The sequence below is a fragment of the Pristis pectinata genome, chromosome 9 (assembly GCF_009764475.1).
Source record: "Pristis pectinata isolate sPriPec2 chromosome 9, sPriPec2.1.pri, whole genome shotgun sequence".
NCBI lineage: Eukaryota > Metazoa > Chordata > Chondrichthyes > Rhinopristiformes > Pristidae > Pristis > Pristis pectinata.
The window spans coordinates 69,780,113-69,806,313 of NC_067413.1; the positions used below are offsets into that span (position 1 = coordinate 69,780,113).

General features: G+C 40.9%; 1 protein-coding gene across 1 annotated transcript in view; it reads left to right on the forward strand.

Moving 5' to 3' along the window:
• Positions 1–26,201, forward strand: part of LOC127574004 (chloride channel protein A-like) — a 67,544-nt gene that overhangs the window by 5,165 nt on the left and 36,178 nt on the right. Inside the window, exons 2-10 of the mRNA XM_052022597.1 lie at positions 3,456–3,585; positions 4,267–4,347; positions 6,974–7,149; positions 13,377–13,620; positions 15,410–15,604; positions 16,941–17,029; positions 21,040–21,179; positions 22,980–23,151; positions 24,267–24,438. Of these exons, the coding sequence (XP_051878557.1) occupies positions 3,456–3,585; positions 4,267–4,347; positions 6,974–7,149; positions 13,377–13,620; positions 15,410–15,604; positions 16,941–17,029; positions 21,040–21,179; positions 22,980–23,151; positions 24,267–24,438 (1,399 nt within the window). The remainder of the gene's footprint in view (positions 1–3,455; positions 3,586–4,266; positions 4,348–6,973; positions 7,150–13,376; positions 13,621–15,409; positions 15,605–16,940; positions 17,030–21,039; positions 21,180–22,979; positions 23,152–24,266; positions 24,439–26,201) is intronic.

Sequence of the window (26,201 nt, forward strand, 5' to 3'; positions counted from 1 at the left end):
AGATTTTCCTGCCAGATACAGCACAGCTTTGGTCTGGGTGGATCACCTGTCCTAAAGCAGACTTGACCCAGTTGGCGATGGCCTTGGACAGGATCTTATAGTCCATATTCAATAGTGAAATGGGTCTCCAATTCCTGATGTCCTCCTTCTCTCCCTTCTGCTTGTCGATGAGGGTAATGGCGCTCTTCCTCATGGAGTCTGACATTCTGCCAGCCAGAAGCATAGCGTTGTACACTTCCAGCAGGTCCGGGCCCATCCAGTCCCATAGAGCCGAGTACAACTCTGCCGGTAAGCCATTGCATCCGGGAGTTTTACTCGTGCCAAGGGAATGGATGGAGCCAGTCAGCTCCTCCAGGGACAATGGCTTATCCAGACTCTCCTGCTTGCTGTCATCTAGCACCTCCATGATAGAGGACAGGAAATTTTGGGAGGTTGTGCTGTCTGTGGTCTTACTGTCATAGAGACTAGCATAAAAGGATCTGCAGTACACACTAAATGGTGCAAGAAGATAGAGCTGCTAATTTACAAGGAAACACCCTGATAAGGAAATGAATTGTCAGTTAACTTGTGAGGCCCTTAAAAGGAATAATTGAAGCTCTGAACTCTTACACTGCAGATAGTAAATTGATGCTGGAGTTTGTCAAATGTTACATTTTTAGCTTCTTTTACTTTCCCACCTGTTCATTCACTCTTGTCTTTATCCAATCTTATTTCCCTTCTCTTTGTCTGCTTCTGCATCTAATTTGAATCTCACTCGCCCTATTTCCTTTTACAGCATCTGTCAGTGATGGGCTCACCCCAATGATATTTTAAGGGTACAGAAAGTAAATGGCCAGTGATTGAGAAGAAAATGGAATGAGTGAAATTCAAATTGTACAGAAGTCAAACACCAAGGTCCGTATTCCCCATTGGCAGTATTAACAAATTGCATCTTTAGACATTTGAGGTGCAAATATGATTGGAGCTGAAGGGAAGAGAAAAGGTACCATTCAGGGCATAGGGAATCAAAGAGAAAGGAAGAAAGATTGAATAAAGACAGGCCATAAGGTGAGCAGCTCTGAACATTCTGCAACATTGGTAAGGGGAACTGTTAGACTTAATGGGCTGGAACATGTTGGAAAATGCCAGCTGCTGTACTTCTTAATGTAAGTGTTAGCAAATTTAGATTCCTGTGTGTATATGCAAGTGCTGGACCTGTTGAGTGTTCTCCAGTTGTGATTCCCTGAACATGCTGTTATTCCCAGAAATTTTGCTGCGGATTCTGCCCTCTAAGTCTGCACTGGGTTAAATTTGAAGCAGAAACAGCAATTCCATTCATTTGAATGGAGAGGAATGGCTGCAAGAGACAAAGGCAATATACATTGTTTTAATTAATTGAGTTTGTTTTTATATTTTTAATAGTTTGTCTTTTTAAGTGACTTTTACAGAAATATATAATTTAATTTTTAAGTTGTTTGATTCAGTTTTTAAATTCTTCTGATTGTCAAGGGAAATTTATCTATATCTGTGGATAGACCTATTGATATGGCTTAGCTGGCTGTCTAAAATTTTTAAGGTGTTTCATGTGTGGGGTTTGCACTGCCCCAGCCAGATGACAATGTTATGCTGTGTAATAACTTACCAGCCCTAGGACCTTGGTATTTTGGATTGAGAAGGCTTTGGGTAGCAAGTTAGCATTGTCAGATCCAGACAAGGAAGGTCTATAATTGTAAGCATGTGGGCAGGGAGTGCAGGTGGCTATCACTGGCAGTGTTTATGGCCATAATATTTTCCATTCTTTCATTATTGATGATTTATTCTGGATGATCCAAGAACTGGAGGAAGAGGAGGAGTAGTAACTCAAACTTTACCAAAAATTTCTGTATCTTTCCAAAGACAGCAAGTAGAGGCTATAAGACCTAGCTGAGGCACAGTACATGATATTTAGCAATTCAAAACCAGGCACCTATGAGCAGTGTAGATTTGCAATCCAGCATAACCTATAACCTTGGAACCTGGCATACATTTCATTCTACCAATACCCTCAAGGTAAGGGATCAGCCCTGGTTCAATGAAGAATGTGGAAGAGAATGCCAGGAAAAGCAACAATCATCCTACAGATGCACTGTAGAGAGTAGACTGGGTGCATCATGGCCTGGTATGGTAATTCCAACACACAGGAACACAAGAGGCTGCAAAGAGTAGTGAACATAGCAGTGGATGTAGAATTATGCTCTGACACTACCTGTGCCTCTAAACCTGCTGGTTTGCTCTCCATTATTATCGTGCTAGTTCACTCTCAATAATGATCAAAGAAATAAAAGGTAATGTCCACATTGTTGTTAAGTGGTACTTACTCACCAATAAATTGCTTGTTGTTGTTCAGATTGAATTCTGGCAAAACCATTTAGTTCCAGACAACATTATAGCTTTGGTCCAAACATGGATTCCAAGGGTGAAGTGAGAGTTACTACCCTCAACATTGAAACAACACTTGAGTTAGTATGGCATCAAAGAGACTAACAAAATAGACATAATGGGACTCAAGAGGAAAGCACTCTATTGGCTTGAGATAGCTGACATTAACTGAGATAGTTTTTGTAGATTAATCATCTCAGCCCCAGGAAAGTCCCCAAAGGTTTTTTATACCTGCTTTGTCAACCACCTTCTCTCTATTATATGTTCCTAACTGGTGTTGTTCATTAATGGTTGCACAATGGTAAGATTATGAAGATCAGTTGTATAAAATTAGCATGTGTTTCCTCAAGTTTAGAAGGAGAGAGTGGTGTGTTTAATCTTATTAAGGTACTGTATTATTTTCTCTGATAGGAATATCCAGAACAAGTGAGTAAGTCTTAAACTTATATTTCATCAATTTATGAGTGAAATCACTAAGTACTTCTTGGAATATGGAACAGTACAGCACCGGAACAGGCCTTTCAGCCCACAATGTCTGTGCCAAACACAAGGCCAAATTAAACTAAACCTCTTCTGCCTGAACATGATCCATATCTCTCCATTCCCTACATGTTCATGTACCTTTCTAAAAGCCTCTTAAACACCACTATTCTATGTGCTTCCACCACTACCCCTGGCAGGCCGTTCCAGGCACATATCATTCTCTGTGCAAAAAAAACTGGCCCTGCACATCTCCTTTAAACTTTCTCCCTCTCACCTTAAATGCATATCCTCTGGTGTTTAACATTTCTACCCTTTGCTTCAAAGGATAGTTGAAATTTGGAAATTGCTCACCCAAGAAGCTGTTGTTACAGGATCAATTGAATCTTCAAGTCTGAAATCGATAGTTGTTTAGTTAGATAAAGGGGTTGATTGATATGGACAAAAACCAACTAAATGGAGTTGTCAGCAATGATTTGATGTTAAACAAGCATGGTGGAGCAGAATGGTCTAACTTGTTCCCATGTCCCTATTTGGGTTATTTTGGAAGGTCACTCATTCTTCCTCTTCTGTTCTAGGTCAGACTGGGACCACTGGTTTATGATGGGATTGATTGGAATAGCAGTTGGAATCCTGGGTTTTTTTGTATACCAGGCTATTGACACAATTAATAAATTGAAATGGAAGCTTGTTCTGCATTATATCCAGGTAAGGAACAGTAACGAAGTGACTGTATGTTAATTGATATCAAATTTTCTTTTCATTTTCTGAATTGAAATTGGTTTTGTTTATGCTTAAATTATACAACTATGAAAGCAGAAATGACACAGTTTCTCCTGTTTCTAATTTTCTTGTTAAATTAACTCATTGCTTTATAATTATTTTATCACTGGCACAGCATATTTCTAGCAGTCCAGCTGAAGGGTCTCGACCTGAAATGTTGACTGTTCATTTTTGTCCTCAGATGCTGCCTGACCCATTGAGTTCCACCAGCATTTTGTTTGTTGCTCCATATTCCAGCATCTGCTGTCTCTTGTGTCTCTACAGCATATTTCTACTTCTATATATAAAGGTTGAGCAGTCATTTTCCTTCTTAGCTCTTATGCCATGCACCATTTCTGGTTAAGGGCAGAGAGATAGGCCGTGACCATTTAATAGGAGTGTGAAGGGGTGGTGAGTGTGGATGGTTGGGTTGGTGGTGCATCTCATGTTCTAATTCTTCCTCACTAGAAAGACACATCAGTACCATGGTAAGTCACGGTGGAGAGATATCAAGAAACCTGTGTACTTGACTGAATGCACCAGACCTTTCCTCAAGAATAATTTGCAAGAAAAATATCATTTTCAACTTCAAACCTAACAAAATTTATTTTTTTAAATTATATACAGAACAGTCAATTTTTCCTCACTTGGATCTATGTCGTTGGTATTGGAGCAGTAATGGTCACATTGTCATCTGGAGTGGTGCTGGTAAGCTCCTCTCTAATGTAAACTTTTCACAAACTGGTGTTTAATAAATTAATTATGAAACATAATAGATCAAATGGCTTATATTTAATGATTGATAATTTTATTGATGTTATGGGATAATGAAGGAAGGGAGGAGGGTTGAAGACATTTAAATGATACAGGTGAGGAGAAGGGCAGCTGGGAATGGATTATCCACTGAAGTAAGCACTCAAAGAAACATATAAGTGTTTGAATTGTCCCTTGGGCTTTCATCTATCAAGTTACTTTGCCTTGTTATGGCAGTTAAATGACTTGGAATGTTAATTATGTTTACCTCTCTGCAAATGCTGCCCGATCTGTTGAGTACTTCCAGCATTTTCTGCTTTTATTTCATCCTGATGTCCCATGTGAGATCATGAAATGTTTTCCACATTACTCTATGGGCGGGCATTCTCACTCCTTGCAAGAGACTACAGTATCAACCTCCCACCTGGCCTGTCTGGAGCACAGGACCTCCCATCTTGCATCTGCCCTGTTTTCTGAGTGAAAGTGGGAGCTGTCTCCCTGACCTTTGCAGCCACTGTTTTCTCCACAGAAACCGAAGTTTATGTTGCTGCTATGATACCACCATGAGAAATGTAGCTCTATGGGCTGACAGCCTTCTTTGAAGACTATGCAAAATTGGGTGAGGTCCTGTCGAGAATTGCGCAAGTCTCGTATTGGCAATTGTTTCTGGGTGTAAACAATTTAATAGCGATTTACACTGTTGATTGTGGCCAGTTTTGCAATTCATTCACAGAGATATAGAAAAACAGAGTCATACAGTGCAGAAACAGGCTCTTCGGCCCACCATGTCCATGCTGCCCTTCGTAACCATCCACTCTAATCTCATCTACTTGTGTTATGTCCATAGCCATCTATGCCTTGGAAGTTCAAGTATTTTTCTTGATGCTTCTTAACCATCTCTTTAGGCAACCAGTGCAGACTCCAGTCACTCTCTGTGGAAAAATATTCTCCTCAGATCCCCTCTAAAGCTCCTACCTCTCACTTTAAACCTATCCCTCATTGTCTTTTGGACCCCCATCATGGGAAAAAGATTTTTTGCTATCTATGCTATCTATCTGCCTCATAATTTTATACACCTTTATCAGGTCACCTCTTAGCCTTCTCTGCTCCAGGGAAAACAAACCCAGCCTATCCAATCTCTCCTTATAACTGAAATGCTCCTATCCAGGCAACATTCTAATGAATCTCCACTGCATCCTCTCCAACACAATCACATTTTTTTAAAAATTAAAATAAACTTTATCCATAATAAAAGACAAACTATATACAATAATAAAACAGTGCAAACCTTTACATTCGTGTACAGATCAATCATTAGTGTTACTTTTATAAAAACCACAGCACCGATGCCACTCATGTGGCGCCCTGGGGTGATACCCCAATCCCATATTTACAATCTTTAAGGGGCTTCCTTGCCTGACCCCGCCCCTCCCTCTCCAGTGGCAGAAGAACCCTACACTGTCGTCTTTCTCCACCGAGCCCTTGCATTGGCTGCACCCAGCTTCAGTATGTCCCTTAGCACGTACTCCTGCAGCCTGGAATGTGCCAGCCGGCAGCATTCCCCTAAGGACAGCTCGCAGTGGTGGAAGACCAACAAGTTTCGGGCAGACCAAAGAGCATCTTTCACCGAGTTGATGACCTTCCAGCAGCAGTTGATGTCCATCTCTGTGTGTGTCCCCGGGAACAGCCCGTAGGTCAGAGAATCCTCTGTTACGCAGCTGCTGGGGATAAACTGTGACAAGGACCCTCGCACCTTTCGCCTCACCCTCCCCGCAAACCCACAGCCCGCCCGCAAAGAGGTGGGCGACCGTCTCATCCCCAGTGCAGTCCTCCCGGGGGCAGCGCGCATTACGGGTGATGTTCCGACCATGCAGGAAGGATCTGACTGGGAGGGCCCCTCTCACCGCCAGCCAAGCGAGGTCTTGGTACTTGTTGGTGAGTTCTGGCGATGGGGCATTCTGCCAGATGGTCTGGACAGTCTGCTCAGGGAACCACCCCACTGTATCCATCGAGTCCTTCTCCTGCAGTATCTGCAGGATGTTCCGTGCTGACCACTGCCTGATGGACTTGTGGTCAAAGGTGTTGGTCTGGAAGAACTTTTCCACAAAGGATAGGTAGCATGGCAACGTCCAGCTGACTGGGGCATTGCGCAGCAACGGGGCCAGGCCTATCCTTCGTAACACCAGGGACAGGTAGAATCTTGGTACATAGTGACACTTGGTGCCCACGTACTTTGGTTCCACACCCAGCCTGATGCAGCCACAGATGAAGGTGGTCATCAGGATGAGGGCGACGCTGGGGACACCTTTACCCCCATTGTCCAGGGATGTGCATGGTGACACATCGGACCACAATCACATCCTTAAGTGAAGCCATATCTTGCAGAACCAAAAGTAAATGCAATCCAATTTCAAGACACAATATATTAACTTAACCAACATTACATTTGTTCTGCCATCAGTCTTATGTCCCAAAATATTTAATAATCTTAAAGAAGGACTTGGCTAAAATCACATTTGTAAAGAATTGAAGGAATCATTGTAATTCTTGATGATTAACATTATTTGTTTGGTATTTCCAGTTTCTCTGTCCATTAGGAATGCCAAGTGGCTTGCCTGAAGTGATTGGATTTCTGAATGGTGCCTCAGTTCAATACATCTTTAACTTTAGAACACTGATTGGGACTATGGTGTCTTGTGTGTTAGCTGTAGCCTCTGGGCTCTTCTGTGGGCCAGAGGGACCAATGATTCATATGGGGTAAGCAGATTACCGCTGAGATTAAAGTACAATGCTGCTTAGTTAAAACAAGGAAACTGTGAAGTTGTATCAGATTCAATGCCTGATCCAATCAAAATAATTAATGATTGTCTATCTCACTTTCCAAAGACTACAAATGCCTCCTCTTTCTGATTTCACAAAAGAGGTCTGATTCTAGTTGCAATTTAATTTTCTGGAGTGAACAGTAAAATTTGCCAGAAATTGAAGCAGGACATCTGTTGTGTGATATTGGCAACAAAGCATTTTCCTGATAGGAAAAAGTTCTTTGCTCTGTCTACTACATTTGGACACTGATAACTAGATCTTCCTGGACAGAAGTCCGCAGTGAAGAAATCTTTAAAAATCAGTATGAAATGTTTTGAGTCATGTACATACTATATCCACAATGGTTGTCTGTCTTCTGCTGTGACATAATGTGTTTACAAGCTAGATAGTCCAGTTTCTTCTGAAACTTGCAGTGTTACTTTGAGGGTCAGTACATGATCTAACAAGTCCAGGAAGAAATCGTCATGCAATTATTTAGAATGGAGTATAACCAGAATTTGCAAATGACAGCATTATTTAAATTGTTTCATTCAATTCAGCAGATAGGTCATAGAGAAGGTCAGTATAGGAAAAATGAAAATCACACTTAAGTAAAAGTGGGACTCTGGACCATATCTGGAGGATATTTTTGGTTCACTGTGAAGGTAATTTAACACCTTGTATACTAAATTGGTAGTTTTTGATGTTCCTGCTGGATACAAAAAAAAGGCAAAACATGTATTTCCCATAACTGATATTCCACTGTGTATTCAAAACAAATAATATGAATCAATGAAACCATGAGCATGACCAGGTGGGGTATTTCCATGGCATGTGTTTTGATCAACAACATTAAAAGACACGTATGTTTTTTACTGTTTGTTGATACAGGCTATTCTCCTCTGTGCCTGTATAAGCAAGCTGAGCTGTAAGCCAACAATATTGAGTTTTTTTCAGTGTGATGGTGAATGCTGCAGACAGGGTTACATGAAGCCCCTTCCATCAGTGGAGACATTGCACCATATATGGAAACTTGGCTTCTTCCATTTGTCTGCAATAAATTTGGCAGAGAAGTGTGGTTATCCTAAAAATACAGTGTAACTTTCATTTTTACACCATTTTCCCAGATTTTCATCACAATTCCAAAGAGGTTACGCCAAATGAGTAGCAGAACCTCCATGGAAATTGAACAAACCTGAGTGTTTCTCCTTTCTAAAAACTTATGTGTTTAATGCATTTTAAGTACAAAAGTGTTTATTGTAAATTTTGCACATTGAGCTATGATATGAGGCATGGTAGTGTTGCTGCCATACAGCTCACAACTGTTGCCTTTGAAATTACACCACAATTCATTTGTCAGAAGAACATGTCATCCAATTTTGCAGCAAGTACCAGCAGAGCCTGCAGCACTTACATACAGTTTATTATGCTGCCCCTGTATGATAAGAGCTGTCCTATATGCTTTATATTAGTGGCTTCCTCTAGTAGCAGCACTGTCGTAATTTGGAAGAGAAGGCCACATCAAACCAGGAACACATCAAGAGGATGTACCCAACAAGGATAAGAAAATTATTTATACTGGAAGGCAAATCTTCTTTGAAACCTCAGGAATGCAATGGCAATTACGACTGCATTCAATGTATACTTGATGAAATGCAAGCTCTTTCACTCTATTTAGTTTTGCACATGGGGAGGTATGGGTTTTGCAAATTTTAGTAAATAAAATGTTTTTTATCTTGTCAATTGACCACTGTAAGCAGACAAGGAGGACCAAAGCTTTGTGTACAGTAGAAATGGCCTTGCGTCTGCAATTGCATTGAGACTTTTCTGTGACCTCTCGTGTTTGCCAAGTGGATATTATGGAAGAATTGTGTTGGTGGTGGGGTGGATGATCACTGGAGAATCTTGGTGGGGAGATTGCAGAAGGGAGAGAAACTCGAAGTCCAGCAATTTGGTGGGGAGAGAATCCTGGGGAAGTTGAGTAACATAATTGGAGTGGGTTGAGGAGGAGATCTGGTATGGGGTTAGGAGAAGATTCTGCAGAGCTGGGAGATGATTAAGAAGTCTGGGGAGGAGATTTGTGCTGGAAGATGATCATGACCAATGAAGGAGATTTGAGGAGGGCTGATGAGAAGCTCAAAGAGGGGTTCCAGGCAAGACCTGAAGATCCTTAAGCTCATTCCAGAGAGGGGCTAGTGGAAGAATTTGCTAACAATGGTAAGGTGAGAAAGATCCTACTTTAGAGAAAGATTGATTATTCAGTCTCCTGAGCAGTGGACCAGATAGGGTAGGACAGAGCAAATGCCAGAGTAGACCTTAATCTCCAGTTCAGAGCTTTTTCAATGGCTAAGACCTGTGCCATTGTGAGGACCTTTTGCTTGGTGGAATCGAAGGTGACGTTAATTGAGCACTGAATGCCATCTCCGTTCTTTATGCTGATTGGTATATTCCTCCTGTAGTCATTTGCAATCTTTCTCAATTTGTCTTAATGCCCTCTTTGGACTCATCAGTAAATTTTGATATTGTACCTCAAATTCCTGACTCTCAATTACCTCTTTTTTAAACATAGTTGCATTGCAATCCTACATAAAACACATCTTCCTGTCTATCCTTTTATTTTCATCCTTAGCCTTTGCCTTCCAACCATTTCTTAAACTATATGGACACATTCCATTAAATTCAGTGTGTTTTTATTATTTTTGCAGTTTCCTATCAAATTTATTTTGTGACTCCATGCATATCACAATCAAGCAATTTTCTTTATTTTCTTTCCCTGTAATTTCTTTGTAGAATTCATTATCATCTTTTAAAAATTCATTGCAATTAACATGAACTTGATACTAACTTTTGGGCTAGTTTTTGGCAGTACATCAGTTCTGGCCCAGAGGACTTGGATGAGGACTATGATAGTGAAAGTTGCAAGGGAAAGATGTGGAGGATGAATGTTGAAGTGCTTGGCACATTGCCCAGCCTACCTGAAGAAACAAGAGCCATGGGTGTCCATATTTAATTTCTTTGCTAGACTTCCTGCTAAATCAGGAGCACATTCTTTCCAGTAGTGAAGTGGTGGCCACCCAGTGCAGTAGATATTGACCTGTGCAGCAGCTAATGCAGACAATTCTGCTTTGGTTGAGTTACAAGTAAAGGCTATACACATTGTTCATACTTCAGTCAGCTCTTGGGCTACTCGGAGTTCTACTTGCTGCCAACTGGCAGCACACACTACAAAACTGATGTCTTGTGGGAGTTAATTCTGTGCAGTATGATCTGCACTACACAAACTTGTAGTTTATACTTCAAGTTTGTAGTTGCTGTATATACTTATACAGCATCTTGGATACTATTCCCAGGAGAGAACCAGTGGCATCATTGAGTCAGACCATATTGCCCTCTCTCAGGACATAAGGATTTGTCCCCCTGCCATTGATTCTCTGGCAATGTCCTTGCTTGTGCCTGACAGCCAGCTGCCCCAGGCTTTCAATCACTCAATCCAGTGTAGTTATCCTTGAGGCCTTCCAGATCTAGATCCTGTGTCCATCATGATCATCCACAGCAAGAGAGCAGTTTTCCCCCAATCTGACTGCAGCCACAGTGGGGGCAACATCATAAAAGTAGTGGGTACAGCAAGCCAGGTTGGAAGGTTGATTCTGAGAGTAAAACACAAGAGTGAATAGTTCATGACATTATATAATTAGAAGATTTTTTTCAGAGACATGTTAGCAGAAATCTTTATATAAATTTATTCCAGTTCACTTCTTCACAGAATGTCCAGATTGTGTGATGAGGGAGGCTTTTTAAAAATAGAGCTCTGCATGGTGCAATGGAGTTAGCACATTTTTATATTTATATTTTAATATCATATTTCCCTATGACATAGAAGGAGGTCATTTGGCCCATCAAATCCATGCTGGCTCTCAGAGCAATCCCATCAATCCTATTTGCCACTTTATTTCTTTGTAATCTATTCACTCGCACATGCCGATTAACAATACCTCCAGTTCTCCAACCAGGCACCTACACCAGGGGCAATTAACAGCAGTCAATTAGCAATCAGTGGTACTCTTGGGGTACTCTCAGGTACCCCATGCAATTGTGAGGAGAGGATGCCAAATCTAAGCAGATAGCATAAGACCTCAGAATCAAATCTGGGTTGCTGGAGTTGTGAGACAGCTCCATTACCTGCAGAAGAGAGGTACATAGGCTGGTGGGTTGAAATGTGAGGACAAGGGGGACCCTATCCCTGTTGGATCTGGGAGGGGTGGGGGTGAGAGCAGAAGTCGGGAAATGGCAGAGATGTGGGTGCGAGCTCTCTCGACCACATTAGCGGGGAAGCCACAGTTAGTAAAGAAGTTGGACATCTCAGATGTCCTGGAGTGGAAAACCTCATCATGGGAGTAGATACGGAACATGAGAAACTCTTTCTCTGCTATATCGATGACTGCAATGGTGCCACCTCAAGCACCCGTGCAGAACTCGACAATTTCATAAATTTTGCCACTAATTTTCAACCAGCTCACTTGAACTATCTCTGATACCTCTCTCCCCTTTCTCGATCACTCCATCTCCCTCTCAGGAGATTCTTTATCCACTGACATCTTCTACAAATCTACTGACACCCACTGCTACCTTGATTACAGTTCCTCTCACCCTCTCTTGCAAGGATGCTATCCCTTTCAATTTCTCCGTCTCCGCCACATCTGCTCCCATGATGAGATGTCCAACTTCTCTACTAACCGTGGCTTCCCCCCTACTGTGGTCAAGAGAGCTCACACCCGCATCTCTGCCATTTCCTGCACCTCTGCTCTCACTCCCCAGCCCTCCCAGATCCACAGGGATAGGGTCCCCATTCTCCTCACATTTCATCCCACCAGCCTACGTATCAACTCTCCTTCCCACTCCATCACTGATATGTCAGTCCTCGGTCTCCTCCACTGCCAGGAGAAGTCCAAACAAACTGGAGGAACAGCACCTCATTTTCCGTCTTTGGACCTTACAGCCTAACGGCATGAACATCGAATTCTCCCACCTTAAGTAAACCAATCCCCCCCTCCCCACCACCATGCCTCTTTTTTTCTTCCCTAGCCTACCTCTCTTTTTCATCCTCTCCTATTTTTTTCTTCTCTCCTTCCCTCCCCCCATGGGGCACCTTCCTCCATATGTTTGACCCATCCCCCGGTGAATCTACTCTCCCCTCCTCCCCCACATCTGCCTATCACTATCTCTTACCTGCATCTACCTATCACCACCTTGTGCCCACCCCGCCTCCCCTCTTTTGTCCACCTATCACTGTTCTGCTTTTCCCTCCTATATATTTGGCTTCCCCTTTTCCTATCTTCAATCCTGAAGAAGGGTCCTGACCCGAAACGTTGACTGCCTGCTTTTCTCCGCAGATGCTGCCTGGCCTGCTGAGTTCCTCCAGCATGTTGTTGTTTTTTCATCCATTACCTGCAGCCCACTTTATAAAGTCTTTGTCCATGTAAATTTCATTTAATCTAATGTATGTGTTCAGACCAGATATATCATGGATCTGTTCAATGTGTACAAATTCCAGAAAGTCCAGGGCAATCTCCTTCAGCAAAGGATTAGAACTGGTGTAGGGTTAAGGTTACAGATAGGTGTTACAGGATAATAATAGGAACATTTTGAATAGCAGGCCTACTTATAGGATTACTGAATTCAAAGGAATGTTTATCACAAAACACCAAAATTGCAGCAATACTTGTATTTAAAATTAATGCTAAAATGTGAAAGATGCATTTGTATTAACTGTTGCTTTGCAGTTCAATTTTAGGAAGTGGCCTGAGCCAGTTTAAATCTGACACTTTTGGAGTACAATTTCCTTTCTTCACAAGATTTCGGAACTGTGCTAACAGGTAACTGATCAGTTTTGGAAATGAAAGCTTGATTTCATTGAACCACAAGGCAAGTTTTAAAAGTAGTGGGAAACAGTTGATTTTATTTGTGCAACACATTTGTAGATTAGGATCATGAATCGCTTGGTGTAATTGATGAGTCTGACACAAATGATTTTTCCCAGTGGTTTCTATTGTTTGAACCATGAGTATGGCATTAATTAAAATATGAAGCATCCCTTTAATCGTAGGCAAAGGTATTGCATTTGTCTTAAAATTCCTGTTTAGAGGTGGTTAAAAATTATCCTCAGGTTTGTTAATCTGTTTCAGGAGAAACTTCATTACTGCAGGGGCAGGAGCAGGGATAGCTTCTGTGTTCCGAGCCCCTGTGGGTGGGCTGCTGTTCACTTTTGAAGAGGTGGCTTCTTTCTGGGATATCAAACTAGCCTGGCAGACCTTTTTCTGTTGTTTGATGGCTGCATTTACCACCGATCTCCTCTCCTCCTCTTTCCATGGATTTACTTATCAAGGACATTTTGGATTCTTCAAGGCTGAAGAAAGCATCTTATTTGGGGTATGTTTTGTGAAAAGTCAAGATATAGAGCTGCATTAAATTAATATGCTGATTAATGAAGAATATTCTAAATGCTCAAATATGTCAACCCATTATAGTAAATCAAAACTTCAAGTAACATTAAAAAACAATAAAGTTAATAATGCCTAGGAGAGGGACCAACTCTCATCTGTTTTTCATGATTTGGAATATTGCAAAATAATGTTTTAAGAATATTTCTATTCTCTTTTTATAATAAATCTATGAGAATTGGGTGGATCACCCACAAGAATATTTTTATTCTCTTTTTATAATAAATCTATGAAATATTGGGTGGATCACCCACGAGCTACTGCGAGAACTCTGTTAGGGGAGCTCACCAAGAAATTTCCAATTCAAGGTAACGTCCCATTCAGATTACAAACTTTCTATTCGATTCATACCACTAGAGGGCAAACTCTCCTTCCCAGTTTTACATTACAGACTTCTTGATCAGCAGACGATACACTTTCTAAAGCGGAATAGGGTAATTGGTCTGTTCTTTGGAGAACACTGCTGTACCAGGCAGCATGCTCCCTACCTGCTGCAGGCTATAATTCTCACCTTAGCATCTTTTTGCACAATGTAACTGAGGTAAGAAACTTAGCAACACTAATAAGAAATTAGTTGACCCCATTACACTACAAGCTATACCATGATCATAACACGATTTGAGTAGTTTCTTTATACCTCATTTTTTTGAAGAAAATCATCTTAAACTATTCATGGTTTGAAATATATCCAAAATGGAAGCCAGAAATCTATTTTCTTTAAAGTTAATGCATTCCCACAGTACAAAAGTGACTATACTTCAGAAGTACTTACTTGGCTGTAAAGTACTTGGAACATCTTGAAAGAATTGTGAAAAGTGTTATTTAAATGTAAGAATATGCAAAGAACCTGTTCTCTACCTTCAAAGCTGCCTGAAGGTGATGACTTGCAGGGTTAATCTGATGCATATCTCATAAATGAGGCCCCTGTAGCAATATTCTGTGGTGAATAAGGCCTAAAGTGTCTTATGCAATAGAATTAGTCTGTGTAAGTGTGCTCAAAGGCCTTTCCTTTGCATGTTTATTGATGGAAAACACGTTATGTTGCGGACTGAAGGGTATAAACTGTGGAATGTTGGTGAGGGGACAGGGTTAGTGTCAGCTGAGAGAGGCCCAGGGTGGGGTAATTAGAATCTTGGGGATTAGTTGAGAGCATCAGGAGGGATGGGGGTGTGTGAGGCACAAAGGTGGTCATGACTTCCAGGGGCATCATTCAGCAGCATGTAATTGGTTAGGCTGGATTAATTAGGAATCAGGGAAGCAATTGGGCCAGAGTCTAGTGATAGGTGACCTGGAAAAAACCCATGGCAGTGTTGGTGGTTTTTGAATGGGTGGTTATGTGAGGAGGTGTTGGGAATTAGAATATTGAAGGGTAAATAAAAATCATATCCTGTTGAAAACCAGATACCATGACATAGACCAGGTCAAGGTGGCCTCTTTAAATAGTGTGGAAGCAGCTCCAGGCGTCTTTTGAAGAACTGGTTTTATTGGGTGCTGATCACCAATTTCATCATCTGCAAACTCTAACACAGCACTGACTAGGGTTCTAGTAAGGAAGTTCCTCCTCTGCATCTCCTCGGCAGATTTCCTTTACCAGCATTTACTGAAGTCTTCTATTCTTGTACTGAAAAGCATCTACATTCTTTAAAGGAATAAAGCTTCTCAACTTCAATTAGTATTGGTACTTAGAAGCTATTCTCTTTCATGATGTGTTCATCTAGGTGAAATATTTGCTTGACATGAATATTTTGATCTTCATTCCGACCATTATCCTGGGAATAATAGGAGGTCTTCTGGGAGCATTGTTTATCTCAATGAACATGAGAGTCAACCAATTTCGGATAAAATTCTTTAACTTAATTAAGCATCCGTTAATACAAAAGATAAGCAAGCTCTTGGAGGCAATCCTGATTTTGGTAAGTTTTATTACTGTTGAATGCAGCTAATTTGATTATTGTTTTCTCTCTAATGCTTTTGCTTATGCCTTTCAATTAGATTTCACACTGTTTTGGACTGCATTGTTATATTTTAATTAAAGCTGGCTCTTGGATGATAACTTTCATAATCACATCTATATTTTTGGGCTGTTGATTCACATTATTTGCCACAGGAAAATGGGATATCCTATCCAAGGGCACTAGGGCAGAGTGGTTGCTTGCGTGTGTTTTTGTTTAAGGGTTTAAAAACTTGAAAGATGGATTAAAGGCTGATATAATTTCAAGACATGGAGTATTTTGGAATGAACTTGTAGCCTGCCATGCATCCGACTGCTCTCTGGGTTGTGGCAATATTGCTTAATGCAGAAAATCCTAGAATGTCTCCGTCTGTGAAGAAATCCACAGTAAGCAAATGCTGTAGTGACACTGTAAACTTTTATTTAATGAAGTACACTTGTTTACTGACTATTTTCCAGTATCTTAGAAGGTTTACTTGAATAATATATATACTTTCATGTTCATATTAACTTATTGACGTTTACCATCGTTCCATGACGCTATTAACATTGGTCAGTGCGTCTGAAAAAACAAGCGGAAGTGCTTTGAAGTCTCCAAGCACTTTCTGAAAGCCGCTGTGTGCCACTTTCCCGAAGCAAAATGAATGAGAGTACAAACTCTGCACTGTTGACATTTATTAGCGTCATAGAGGTTCAATGGTGATAAAAGCTATATTTCCAAGAGGGTCTTCGCTGATTTTTTTTTTGCCTTTCAGTTAAAATAATCACGCTGCTGTTTTTACTGATTGGATACACATGTTTTATACACATTCGACAGCTCATCGCAGCCCACCTATTGTAAGACAATGTTTTAACACACTGTGTGCATCAGACATTTACTGAAAGCTACAGGGCTGAAATCCGGTCCGTATTACACAGTAAACACTCTCTTATCCGTTAATCGCAACATCACTTCTTGTTTCACGTTTATCTGAGACGTGGAAAAGTCAAGCGGTTGAATCGGACTAAGCAAACGCAATCGTCTTAAAACTGTAATCAGGCTTGAAAGAATCCTAAAAGATCGCAAGAGACTTGTCTGGTGCGAGTCTTGCTGAAGTTCGAAGATTTTTATTAGACAGCAAATCTTTATTAATTGACTGCAATTTTAGTATTTCTTTTAAACAAAATTGGGAAAATACTTGGGAGTTCTTTTCAACAAAACGTTTATTATTTAGATACATATTTTATTTTAATCTCTGTAATTGGGGGATAAATTATTCCTAAAGATTGATCCTCTGTGAAAACTGCTTGTTTGTCAGGTAGTCACAATTACAACCACAATCTACGTGCCTTCCTTCTTCCCGTGCACCCCGCTCTCTCCCTACTGGCACCACGAACCGGAAAACAGGTGAGACATGCTTATTTCCTTTCCAATATTCTACCTTCCCTTCCTCCACTCTTGAGAGTTTTAACTGGTCAATGAATTGCAGTTTCACGAGATCTTTTAATGCCTCCAGATTTATTTTTGTTCACGTGTGCTATTTGACAGCGATTGCTCACAGACCTCTGCCAGTTATCACAGTTGAGCTTGATCTGGTTTTCATCAATTGTTCACCCACACCATTTAGGGGTAATTGGATAAGGCTGGCCTATTGGTACACACTGACTGAAAATTTAAGTACAGCATTTAGGTTAAAAATAAAAACAGAAAATGCTGGAAAAAAACTCAGCAGGCCAGGCAGCATCCTTGTAGAGAGATATAGAGCTAATGCTTAAGGTGTATGTTCCTTCATCAGAACTTCATTACGTGGAATTCCAGGAATCAGCTTATTAGGGATTCAGCTTTGAATTCTGTACAACTTCCCTCCAAAGGTCTAAATAAATATGTTTTCTTGTTGATCAGGAATGATATTGATAGTTTCTATGCCTTTCCTCTTCTAGCTTGCAGCAAGCAATCTTTTTATAAGATTTCTTTATTAGTCACATGAACATCGAAAGACACAGTGAAATTCATCTTTTGTGTAGAGTGTTCTGGGGGCAGCCCACAAGTGTCGCCATGCTTCTGGCGCTAACATAGCATGCCCACAACTTCCTAATCCCTACGTCTTTGGAATGTGGGAGGAAGCTGGAGAAAACCCACGCAGACACGGGGAGACCGTACAAACTCCTTACAAAGAGCGGCCGGGAATTGAAACCGGGTCGCTGGCGCTGTAATAACGTTATGCTAACTGCTACCATTCCTGCCCTTGGTGTCCTGATAGTGGATGCTGAGTTAACTAGGACTTGAATCTGTGGCCTGACTTCTCTGGTTCATCAATGTTATAGAGAACATAGAACATAGAACATTACAGCACAGTACAGACCCTTCAGCCCACAATGTTGTGCCGACATTTTATCCTGCTCTACTATCTAACTAACCCTTCCCTCCCCCGTAAACCCCCCATTTCTCTATCATTCATGTGCCTATCTAAGAGTCTCTTCAATGTCCCTAATGTACTTGTCCCCATAACCTCTGCAGGCAGTGCATTCTATGCACCCACCACTCTCTGTGTAAAAACTTACCCCTGACATCCCCTTTATACCTTCCTTCAATCACTTTAAAATTATGTCCCCTCGTGTTAGCCATTGTCACCCTGGGAAAAAGTTTCTGACTGTCCACTTGATCTATGCCTCATATCATCTTGTACACCTCTATCAAGTCACCTTTCATCCTCCTCCTCTCCAAAGAGAAAAGCCCTAGCTCACTCAACCTATCCTCATAAGACATACTCTCCAGTCCAGGCAACATCCTGGTAAATCTCCTCTGCATTCTGAGAACCCCAAAATGTTACTCTGACAACCCCAAAAAAGGACATTTTTAATCTATGGTGTCCTTTGTCTGGTTTTCATTGGAAAGACTGAAACCATTTTGTCTGAATGCCATATTATATCTTAACCCAGGTCCCTCTCCCCCTTGCTGTTTCCTCAGGATTAATCTGGGGACACCCTGTTTGATTCTTAACTGAACTTTCATTCACATTAGTATCCATTTTTGACTTAGGAAAAGTAGATCATTTCTTTCTAAATGGTGATAAGATAGGAATTGTGGACAAGCAGATTTAATAGTCCAAAACAGAAATCACTAACAGCTGATGGTCAAGCACAAATAATAACAAAACTAATCAAGCTTGAGGTTTTATATCAAGATAGCTGAAAAGCAAGAGGGTAGAAATAATGTTACATCTCTGCAGAGCTCTTGGTGGACAGCCCTTGATTTATCACATTCAGTTCGGGCGAGCGTACTTCAGGGAAGATGTATTGATCGTGGAGGAGATACAGCAAAGGTTCATCAGTATGATATTAGGCAGCAAGCATTAAAAGGTTGCATAGAATGGGACTTATTCCGTTGAATGTAGAAAATTAGAACTGAATGAATTGATATGCTCAAGTTGATCACAACAAGGGAAACTATGACATCTGCTGAGGAAAGTCTGGAACAAGGGGGAATAACCTTCAAAATCAGACTTTGGCCATTCCAGTGTGATGGTTCTCTCTGTTCTCTCCAGTTCTCTCTGTTGGTAGCAGACAATTGCAACTCTCTCCCAAAAAGTTGTTGAGGCTCAATTGAAAATGCCAGAAATAAGATTTATTGATTTTTGTTAGGCAAGGGCATTAAGATTTACAGAACCAAATCGATTAGATTGAGTTAAGATCAGTTGTGATTTAATTCAATGGTGGAATAATCTTGAAAGACTGAATAGTCCACTCCTGTTCCAATGTCCCAACACACTTCAAAGTTACCAGACACCAAGCTACATCAGGTGAAACAAGGCAGCATGCTCAGAGTGGAAGCAGGAAGCTTTGGGAACAAGTCCCAGAGATTGCCTAGATAAGGCAAGACTTCCAATGAAAGTGGGAAGGAAATTGGGGAAGCATAAGAGGGGACACAGAGTTCTTGGAGGATTATAGAGATGGAGCCAAATTTGAGGATTTCAAATAATTCAAACAAGGATGAGAATGTTTGATTTGAGGTGTTACTGGAATAGGAGCTGCAAAAGTGAGATGGGTAAACAGGAGGGTGCAAGTGACAATATGGTTGCAGAAAGTTTGGCAGACTGGCCAGGAGAATGATCAGCCATTCATATTCCCACCTCTGCACAATTGATTACTATCTACTCCTACTGAGACTTTCTTCCACAGCTTTGTTACCTTCATGCTGAGCTTTCTGCACTATCAGGCAAATCAGCCAGTTTGCATCTTCTAAATCCACAGTTCCGGTTTATTGTGCAGTCTGTCTCTCTGTTCCATTCCCAGTGCAAAGAACTTCAGTTCTCATACCATGCACATTAGAGTTCTTTAGTGTTCTTGTCAGGTGCCACGTTTTGCTATAACTGCAAATTGATTGTCACCCAAAAAAATCACTAAATTGAAGATGTCCTTGCTTTAATAAATCTCAGTTACAGTTTTATCCCATTTAAAAGGTAGAAACTCTCTTGTAATTTCACAGATGGCAGCTGAGCTCACAGCTGCTGTCTCGGTCACCACACAGGTTGCCAAGGAGGTGAAGAAAAATTGAGAGGGGAGGGTAATAAATGGAAAAAAGGGGGACATTGATGGGGGGGTGGGATAGGAAATTGGTGTGGGGGAATGCTGTGGGTTGGCAAGGGTTTCATAGTCTAGTGTTGGCTAATTGAGCTCCTCATGTTATGGAGTTGACCAATCAAAGCCCACACCTTGATAGAGGCACAGCCACAGTTATCAATGGGAGCATAGAATGCAGTATCTAGTGCACAGATGCTATATTTTTTGTCAGTGCAAAAAGGGCAGCTCTTGTAAATTAATGTCAGGAGTCACTGGGAAAAAAGCATTGTGGCCCAGTGGGGACCCTTTAATTCATGCATGCTTCCCAGTTTGCTGTGTGATGTACTCCTTATTTTAATACGTGAACAATATAGGTCACAGGTTTTGATTCAATTTCCATCAATGTCAGAAACCCATATCATGTGTGTTGGTGACTTCACGTGAATGAAGTACAATTAAGGGGAAATCAACAGGAAGTGCCGGATCCAGTACCGGCACTTCAAAACATGCAAAATGATTTTTATCCAAAATGCATGCATAAAAATACAAGCAGAATTTCTTGGCTTCAACATCCTTTCACTTTATTGCCCTCTTTAAAATATGCAAAATTCATATTTATTCTAAAGTGTATTTGTAACAGAATAGTTGTTATCTTGATGGTGATTCTGAAATTCCCAGCACGCAGGAAGGGAACATACATCCACCCCAATACCACTCCATTTTGGGATAAGCTTCATGTTCAGCATCAGTTAGCAAGTATTCTTAAATTATCTTCTACCTCTTTGTTTATTACATCATTATTTTTATATCTTGTTAATGAGAAACCTAATTGATTTTCTTTCTCTCAATGTTTACCAGGTCACTTTATTACAACAGCTCAACAAAAGTCACTCACCTTCTGAGTAAGACAGAGCATTTCTACCTCTATAACTGCCCAAAGGGAACAGCATGGATTGGACCTGATGGCATAAAACATTCAAATTTTAGTTACAATCAAGGTAAACCTGGATTAAACCCTCCTGGAATATTGCAGGATGTGGAAGTTCAGTTTAGTGGCAGGAGCAGTGTTCTTATAAGTGGTGAATATTGAATCCCACTTCTGACAAGTCTTATAGAAGTTGGACGGCTGTTTTTGGGGAGGGGTGTGGTCAGGAGATGAGATCATTATTGTGGCATGCCCTGTTACAGGCCCTGCTCCTATACATATATATTTGATATAGTTATTTAAATTCTGGACCAAATGTTGGTGTTGGGAGAATTTGATTATAGAGTTGTTGATAAAAGTTAGCTGAAGGTATTTGACTTTTCAGTTAAGAAACCATTGGATGCTATAAGGGATGGATGTACAACAATCCATGCTCATGTGATGAAAATGGATATACTTGAATCAATAATACTGCCGTTTTCTTCTTAAAAGAACCTGTTAGTTAGATCATAAATTCCATATGCAGGAATTATAAAAACACGGCAGTTAAAAAATTTAGCTACAAAAGCAAAGGGGGGCTCTATACATTACAGAAGAAACAATCTAATTTTTTTTGTTCTGTTCATTGCCATACACTTGTTGTCTTTTCCTATTCAATATGTTTATATTTTTTCAGTTATTTTAGATAGTTTTAGGTACTTCAGGTTCTCATTCTTTGTTTTCTCTACAGTTTCTAATATTTTAAAACCCAGATTGACACTACTGTGCTGTAATAAGGAAGTGTTGCTCATTCTGAGGAGCAACAGGCAGGATTAGGCTTGATCTGCCATGTCACCTCCACTTGGACCCCTTGCTAATCCAGCAGCCAACCCATTCTCGAGGTATCCGCTCCACACCCTGTAAGGAGGCAGAGTGGGCTACAAGTGGTGATGAGTCCTCAAGTGGTGGAAGCTGAGGCCCTGCTCCCAGCACTGGCTTGATTTAGTTTTACTCATCCTCCACTGTCAAAGGCTTTATTAAATATTTTAAATATCTCCGATTATTCGGAGAAGTAGGTTAACGTAATAAAAAAAATAGAGTAAAACACATCACACTTCTGTTGATCAGAAATGTAAAATATACAGTGAAATGTAGAACAAATAAACAAAATAACTTGTATAAACCTATTGATTTTCTGATGCTAGGTGACCCCATTCAAATAATGTGTTTGCTGCTTGTACACATTAAAGTTGGCATAAGGCTAAGGGGTCAGGCAGAGAATGGATCTGGCCATTCTGGAGCCCCCCAGGACACCAGCAGCAGAATGGGAGGTGTGATGTGCTGGCGTCTGACCTCTGGCATGTCTCAGGCTTCCACACTGCAGTGTGCAAAAGCGGAAGTCAAAGATAGTCTGAACAGCAGAGGATGAAAGGGTGGTGCCTCCCTTCAGAACTGCTGCCAACAACAAAGCACAAGTCAGTCCTTTAAACTAATGCTAGCGCCTGCTCTTCCACAGGGATACAAAGGTGAATATTATTCAAAGAAGAGAAAAGAATTCTTGTAATGTCCTGGCCACCTTTTACCCCTTAACCTATATTACCACTGAAAAATAATTCAAATAATTTACCTCACTGCTGTTTGTAAATTGCTATGTAGACATTGACTGTAGCTTTTCCCTTCATTACGTCCATGACTAAATTTTAAAAATACTCAAAAATAGGTTATAAATCATATTAGATGAAAGGTGATCAATCTGAAATGTTAACTCTGTTTTTCTCTTCATAGGTGCTGCTTGACCTGTTGAATATTTCCAGTAGCTTGTGCTTTCATTTCAGATATCCAGCATCTGCAGAATTTTATTTTTGGCTTCCTAACCTGTTGTATCTATCTTCAGCTGCTGCACTTTTGGTTGAAAATGGGAAGAACGGAATTGTATATCTCTTCAGAAGAGGAACACACAAAGAATTTGGATTTGCTGCTCTCTTCACAGCCCTCATTATTTACTACTTGTTTTCTTGTTGGACAGCTGGTACTGCTATGGCATGTGGACTTGTCATACCAATGCTGTAAGATAACATTTTACGTCTGTAAGCCTTTTAAAGAGTCTAACAGACCAGTCTAAAGCTTTCTTTATGCCAGTGGTCTCCAAGTTGCAATCCCGGTTGATCGCTCATCTCCAGCCCTCCATCAACTTCATCTGATCCCAAAACTCTTCGCCCTGTATCCTAGTTACCATCCTTTTCAATTTTCATCCCTGTTGCTTGATGACCTGCATTGGCTTCTGGTTAAGGAGCTCTTGATTTTAAATCTTATCCTTGCTTTAAATCCCTTCATGGCCTTCTCCTTCTCCATTTCTGTAAGCTTCTCCAGCTTTGCAGCCAAGGTATCTGCACTCATGAATTCCTAGCTTTTTGCACATCTCTGATTTTAATTATCCCATCAGTGATGGCCATGCTTGCAGGTGCAGAAGAGAGGATTTGAAATTTGCTCCTAAATCTTCTTGCTTCTTTAATTCCTTCAAACCTGCAACTCTGAGAGAACACCTGCTCTACTAGTGCCTTGCATAATCAAATTTTGTTTGGTATCATTCCTGTGAAGTGGTTTGAGATGTTATATAAATCTAAGTTTCTTGTTACGGTTAATGTTAAAATAATGCTGATTGGACAATCTGATTCCTCCTGCTGTTGCTTACTTGAAGGATATCTTCTCCTATGTGAGAGAGCCTGGGAGGATATATTTAACCTTCATTTCTCCTATGGCTTGATTTAAGCTGGAAAAGGCCCTCACCAATAGTGGTCCAACACCAGGAGAGGAAACCTAAAGTGAAGCATTTGCTTCCATGACCTTGGGTCTTCAATATGCTCACTGGGGATACACGAGCATGCTTGCTCTCAGGCTCTGCCAATGTGACTCATGAACAATCCATGTGTCATTTCAGTTTCCTTCCCTTGGAGAAATATATTTAACATTTGATCTCTCTTGTTTGTTCATCAAAAGTTAGTTTTCACATGGGAAATAAGGAGTTGGTAATTCTATTCTTGTTCTCATTCTGCAGTATTTGAATATGTTCATCAATAAAATGTAACTGGAGAACTATTTCAATTTTGACAGATTTGACAGAACTTTTCTCAAATTATAATGTAGTTTGTGGTGCTGTGCAACTGACCATCTTCTCCATTAGGTACACAGGAGCTCTATATGGCAGGATAGTTGGCCTGATCATGGTGTCGATATTTGGTGTCCAAACTGACAAGTATGGAGCCTGGATAGATCCTGGCCTTTTTGCAGTAATTGGAGCTGCCTCATACTTTTGTGGTGTTTCAAGACTGACAATTTCCCTCACTGCTATCATGGTAAGATGTTTTCAGTCACAAATATAATGGTCTAGAAATTCAGTTGATTAGTGCCATTTTTTTAGCTCTATGGGCGCAGTTTCTACAGAGCATTGATCACTAGCTGCACTTCAGGATTACTCAGCGTAGGAAGTTGTAACATCAGCCCTAGTGTAACATATATGGAACTGACACACAGTGTGAGCCACAGATGGGAAGTCATGTCTGAACAGCAAGAATAAGCCCCAACCTATCTTAGTTGTTTAATTGCTGGTGGGTTCATGGGGGATAATGTTATAGGTAAGCTCATTATGTTTAAATGCAAGTGGAGATTCTTGAGTGACTTTTGCTGAATGTAAGATGAAATTTGTTTTTTGTTATTGTAATGGGCCTGCTGGCCCTTCAGTGCTACCAGGAATGTGAGGGGTAGTTTCATGGATGCTCCTTATCAAAGGAGACTGAAAAGAGGGAGTGAGAAGGCCTTTGGCTGATCCCACATAAGGCTTCTGGGAGCAACAATGCTCTCTCTGCTTATCCACAGAGCATTGTGTATGGAGGCTAAGATTTTCACAGAGAAAGTCCATCTGTTGCGGCTGGAGCAGCAAAGGCAACATTAGACCTAAACTTCTCAGCCTACAGATTAGGTGGAAGTGGCTGAGCTTTGGTATTCGCCATGTTTTGCAGTTTGCAGCGCACTCTTTCTTTTGTGATACTACGGATGCTCTCTGCTCAAGGAGAATAAGATTCATCTCCTTCTTCTTGTGCATGCAGCCTGAGCATGCAGATAGTAGATAATCTGGGCATACAGCTTGTCCCAGATAGCTGCTTCCCGAAGCTTCAAGGAGTAGTAGACTGCTCACATGTAACTTCACAAGCGTCTAATACGAACTCAAATTTGTTCCAAGAATATCATTTGCTGAATGTTAAAAGATTTTCATGGTCAACATTATACATTTGGAAGATCATTTGTTTTATTTATTCTGAAGCAGTCTGCTCCTCTCATCATATTTCAGCCAATGGGTTGGTTTGGGGACAAGGACTGTTCTCTCAAGCCATGGCTTCTCACTCAGTATGGGCTGCTGTAATTGCTGAGGGCAGACATGTAACAGGAGGGATGGGGTACCAGGAGACAAGTAGAGATATTATAGAGATTGAGATTTAAGTGCCTGTCTATGCTAGGATTGTCTGGCAGTGCACTTCAGGGAGGGTCTTCCTTTTTGTTGTTTGCTGTGCCCTCCATAGGTTGGCCATAATAGGGGTACAACACTTATCTGCTGTGCTGCAGGGGGAGGAAGTGGAAGAATGATGAAACAGGTGAAGACGATTGTTTCTCTCGCAATGTGCTGTCAGGACACATGTCACCTTGCAGGTCAACTGAGGACTCTGTTACACTGAAGGAGAGTTCTGACAAACAGTCTGTGCCTACATTCAAGACCTTGCCAATATTCAGACTTTGGAAGATGTGACGTTACCATTGAGCCATATAAGGAAATACCTCCAACAAGAGTAGTTTGACTATTTTGTCTCGACTATCTATGGCAGTACCCATTTCTCCATCTGTGTCATCCTGGTGATCAATTCTGACCCAGACCAGGCAGTTAAAGATTCTGGGATGATGAGGAAGTGGAGTGTAAGAAAGAGGATAAGCTTCCAATGACGTCTTGCGGTGGCAAACCTCAATCGACAGCACCCTCTCCTTTAGACCACTTAGTCTGTGAGCTATGTAGTAGTAACTTCCAAAGTGGTGTATGCCAGTTTCTCCTACTAGAGAAAGGGATGTATGT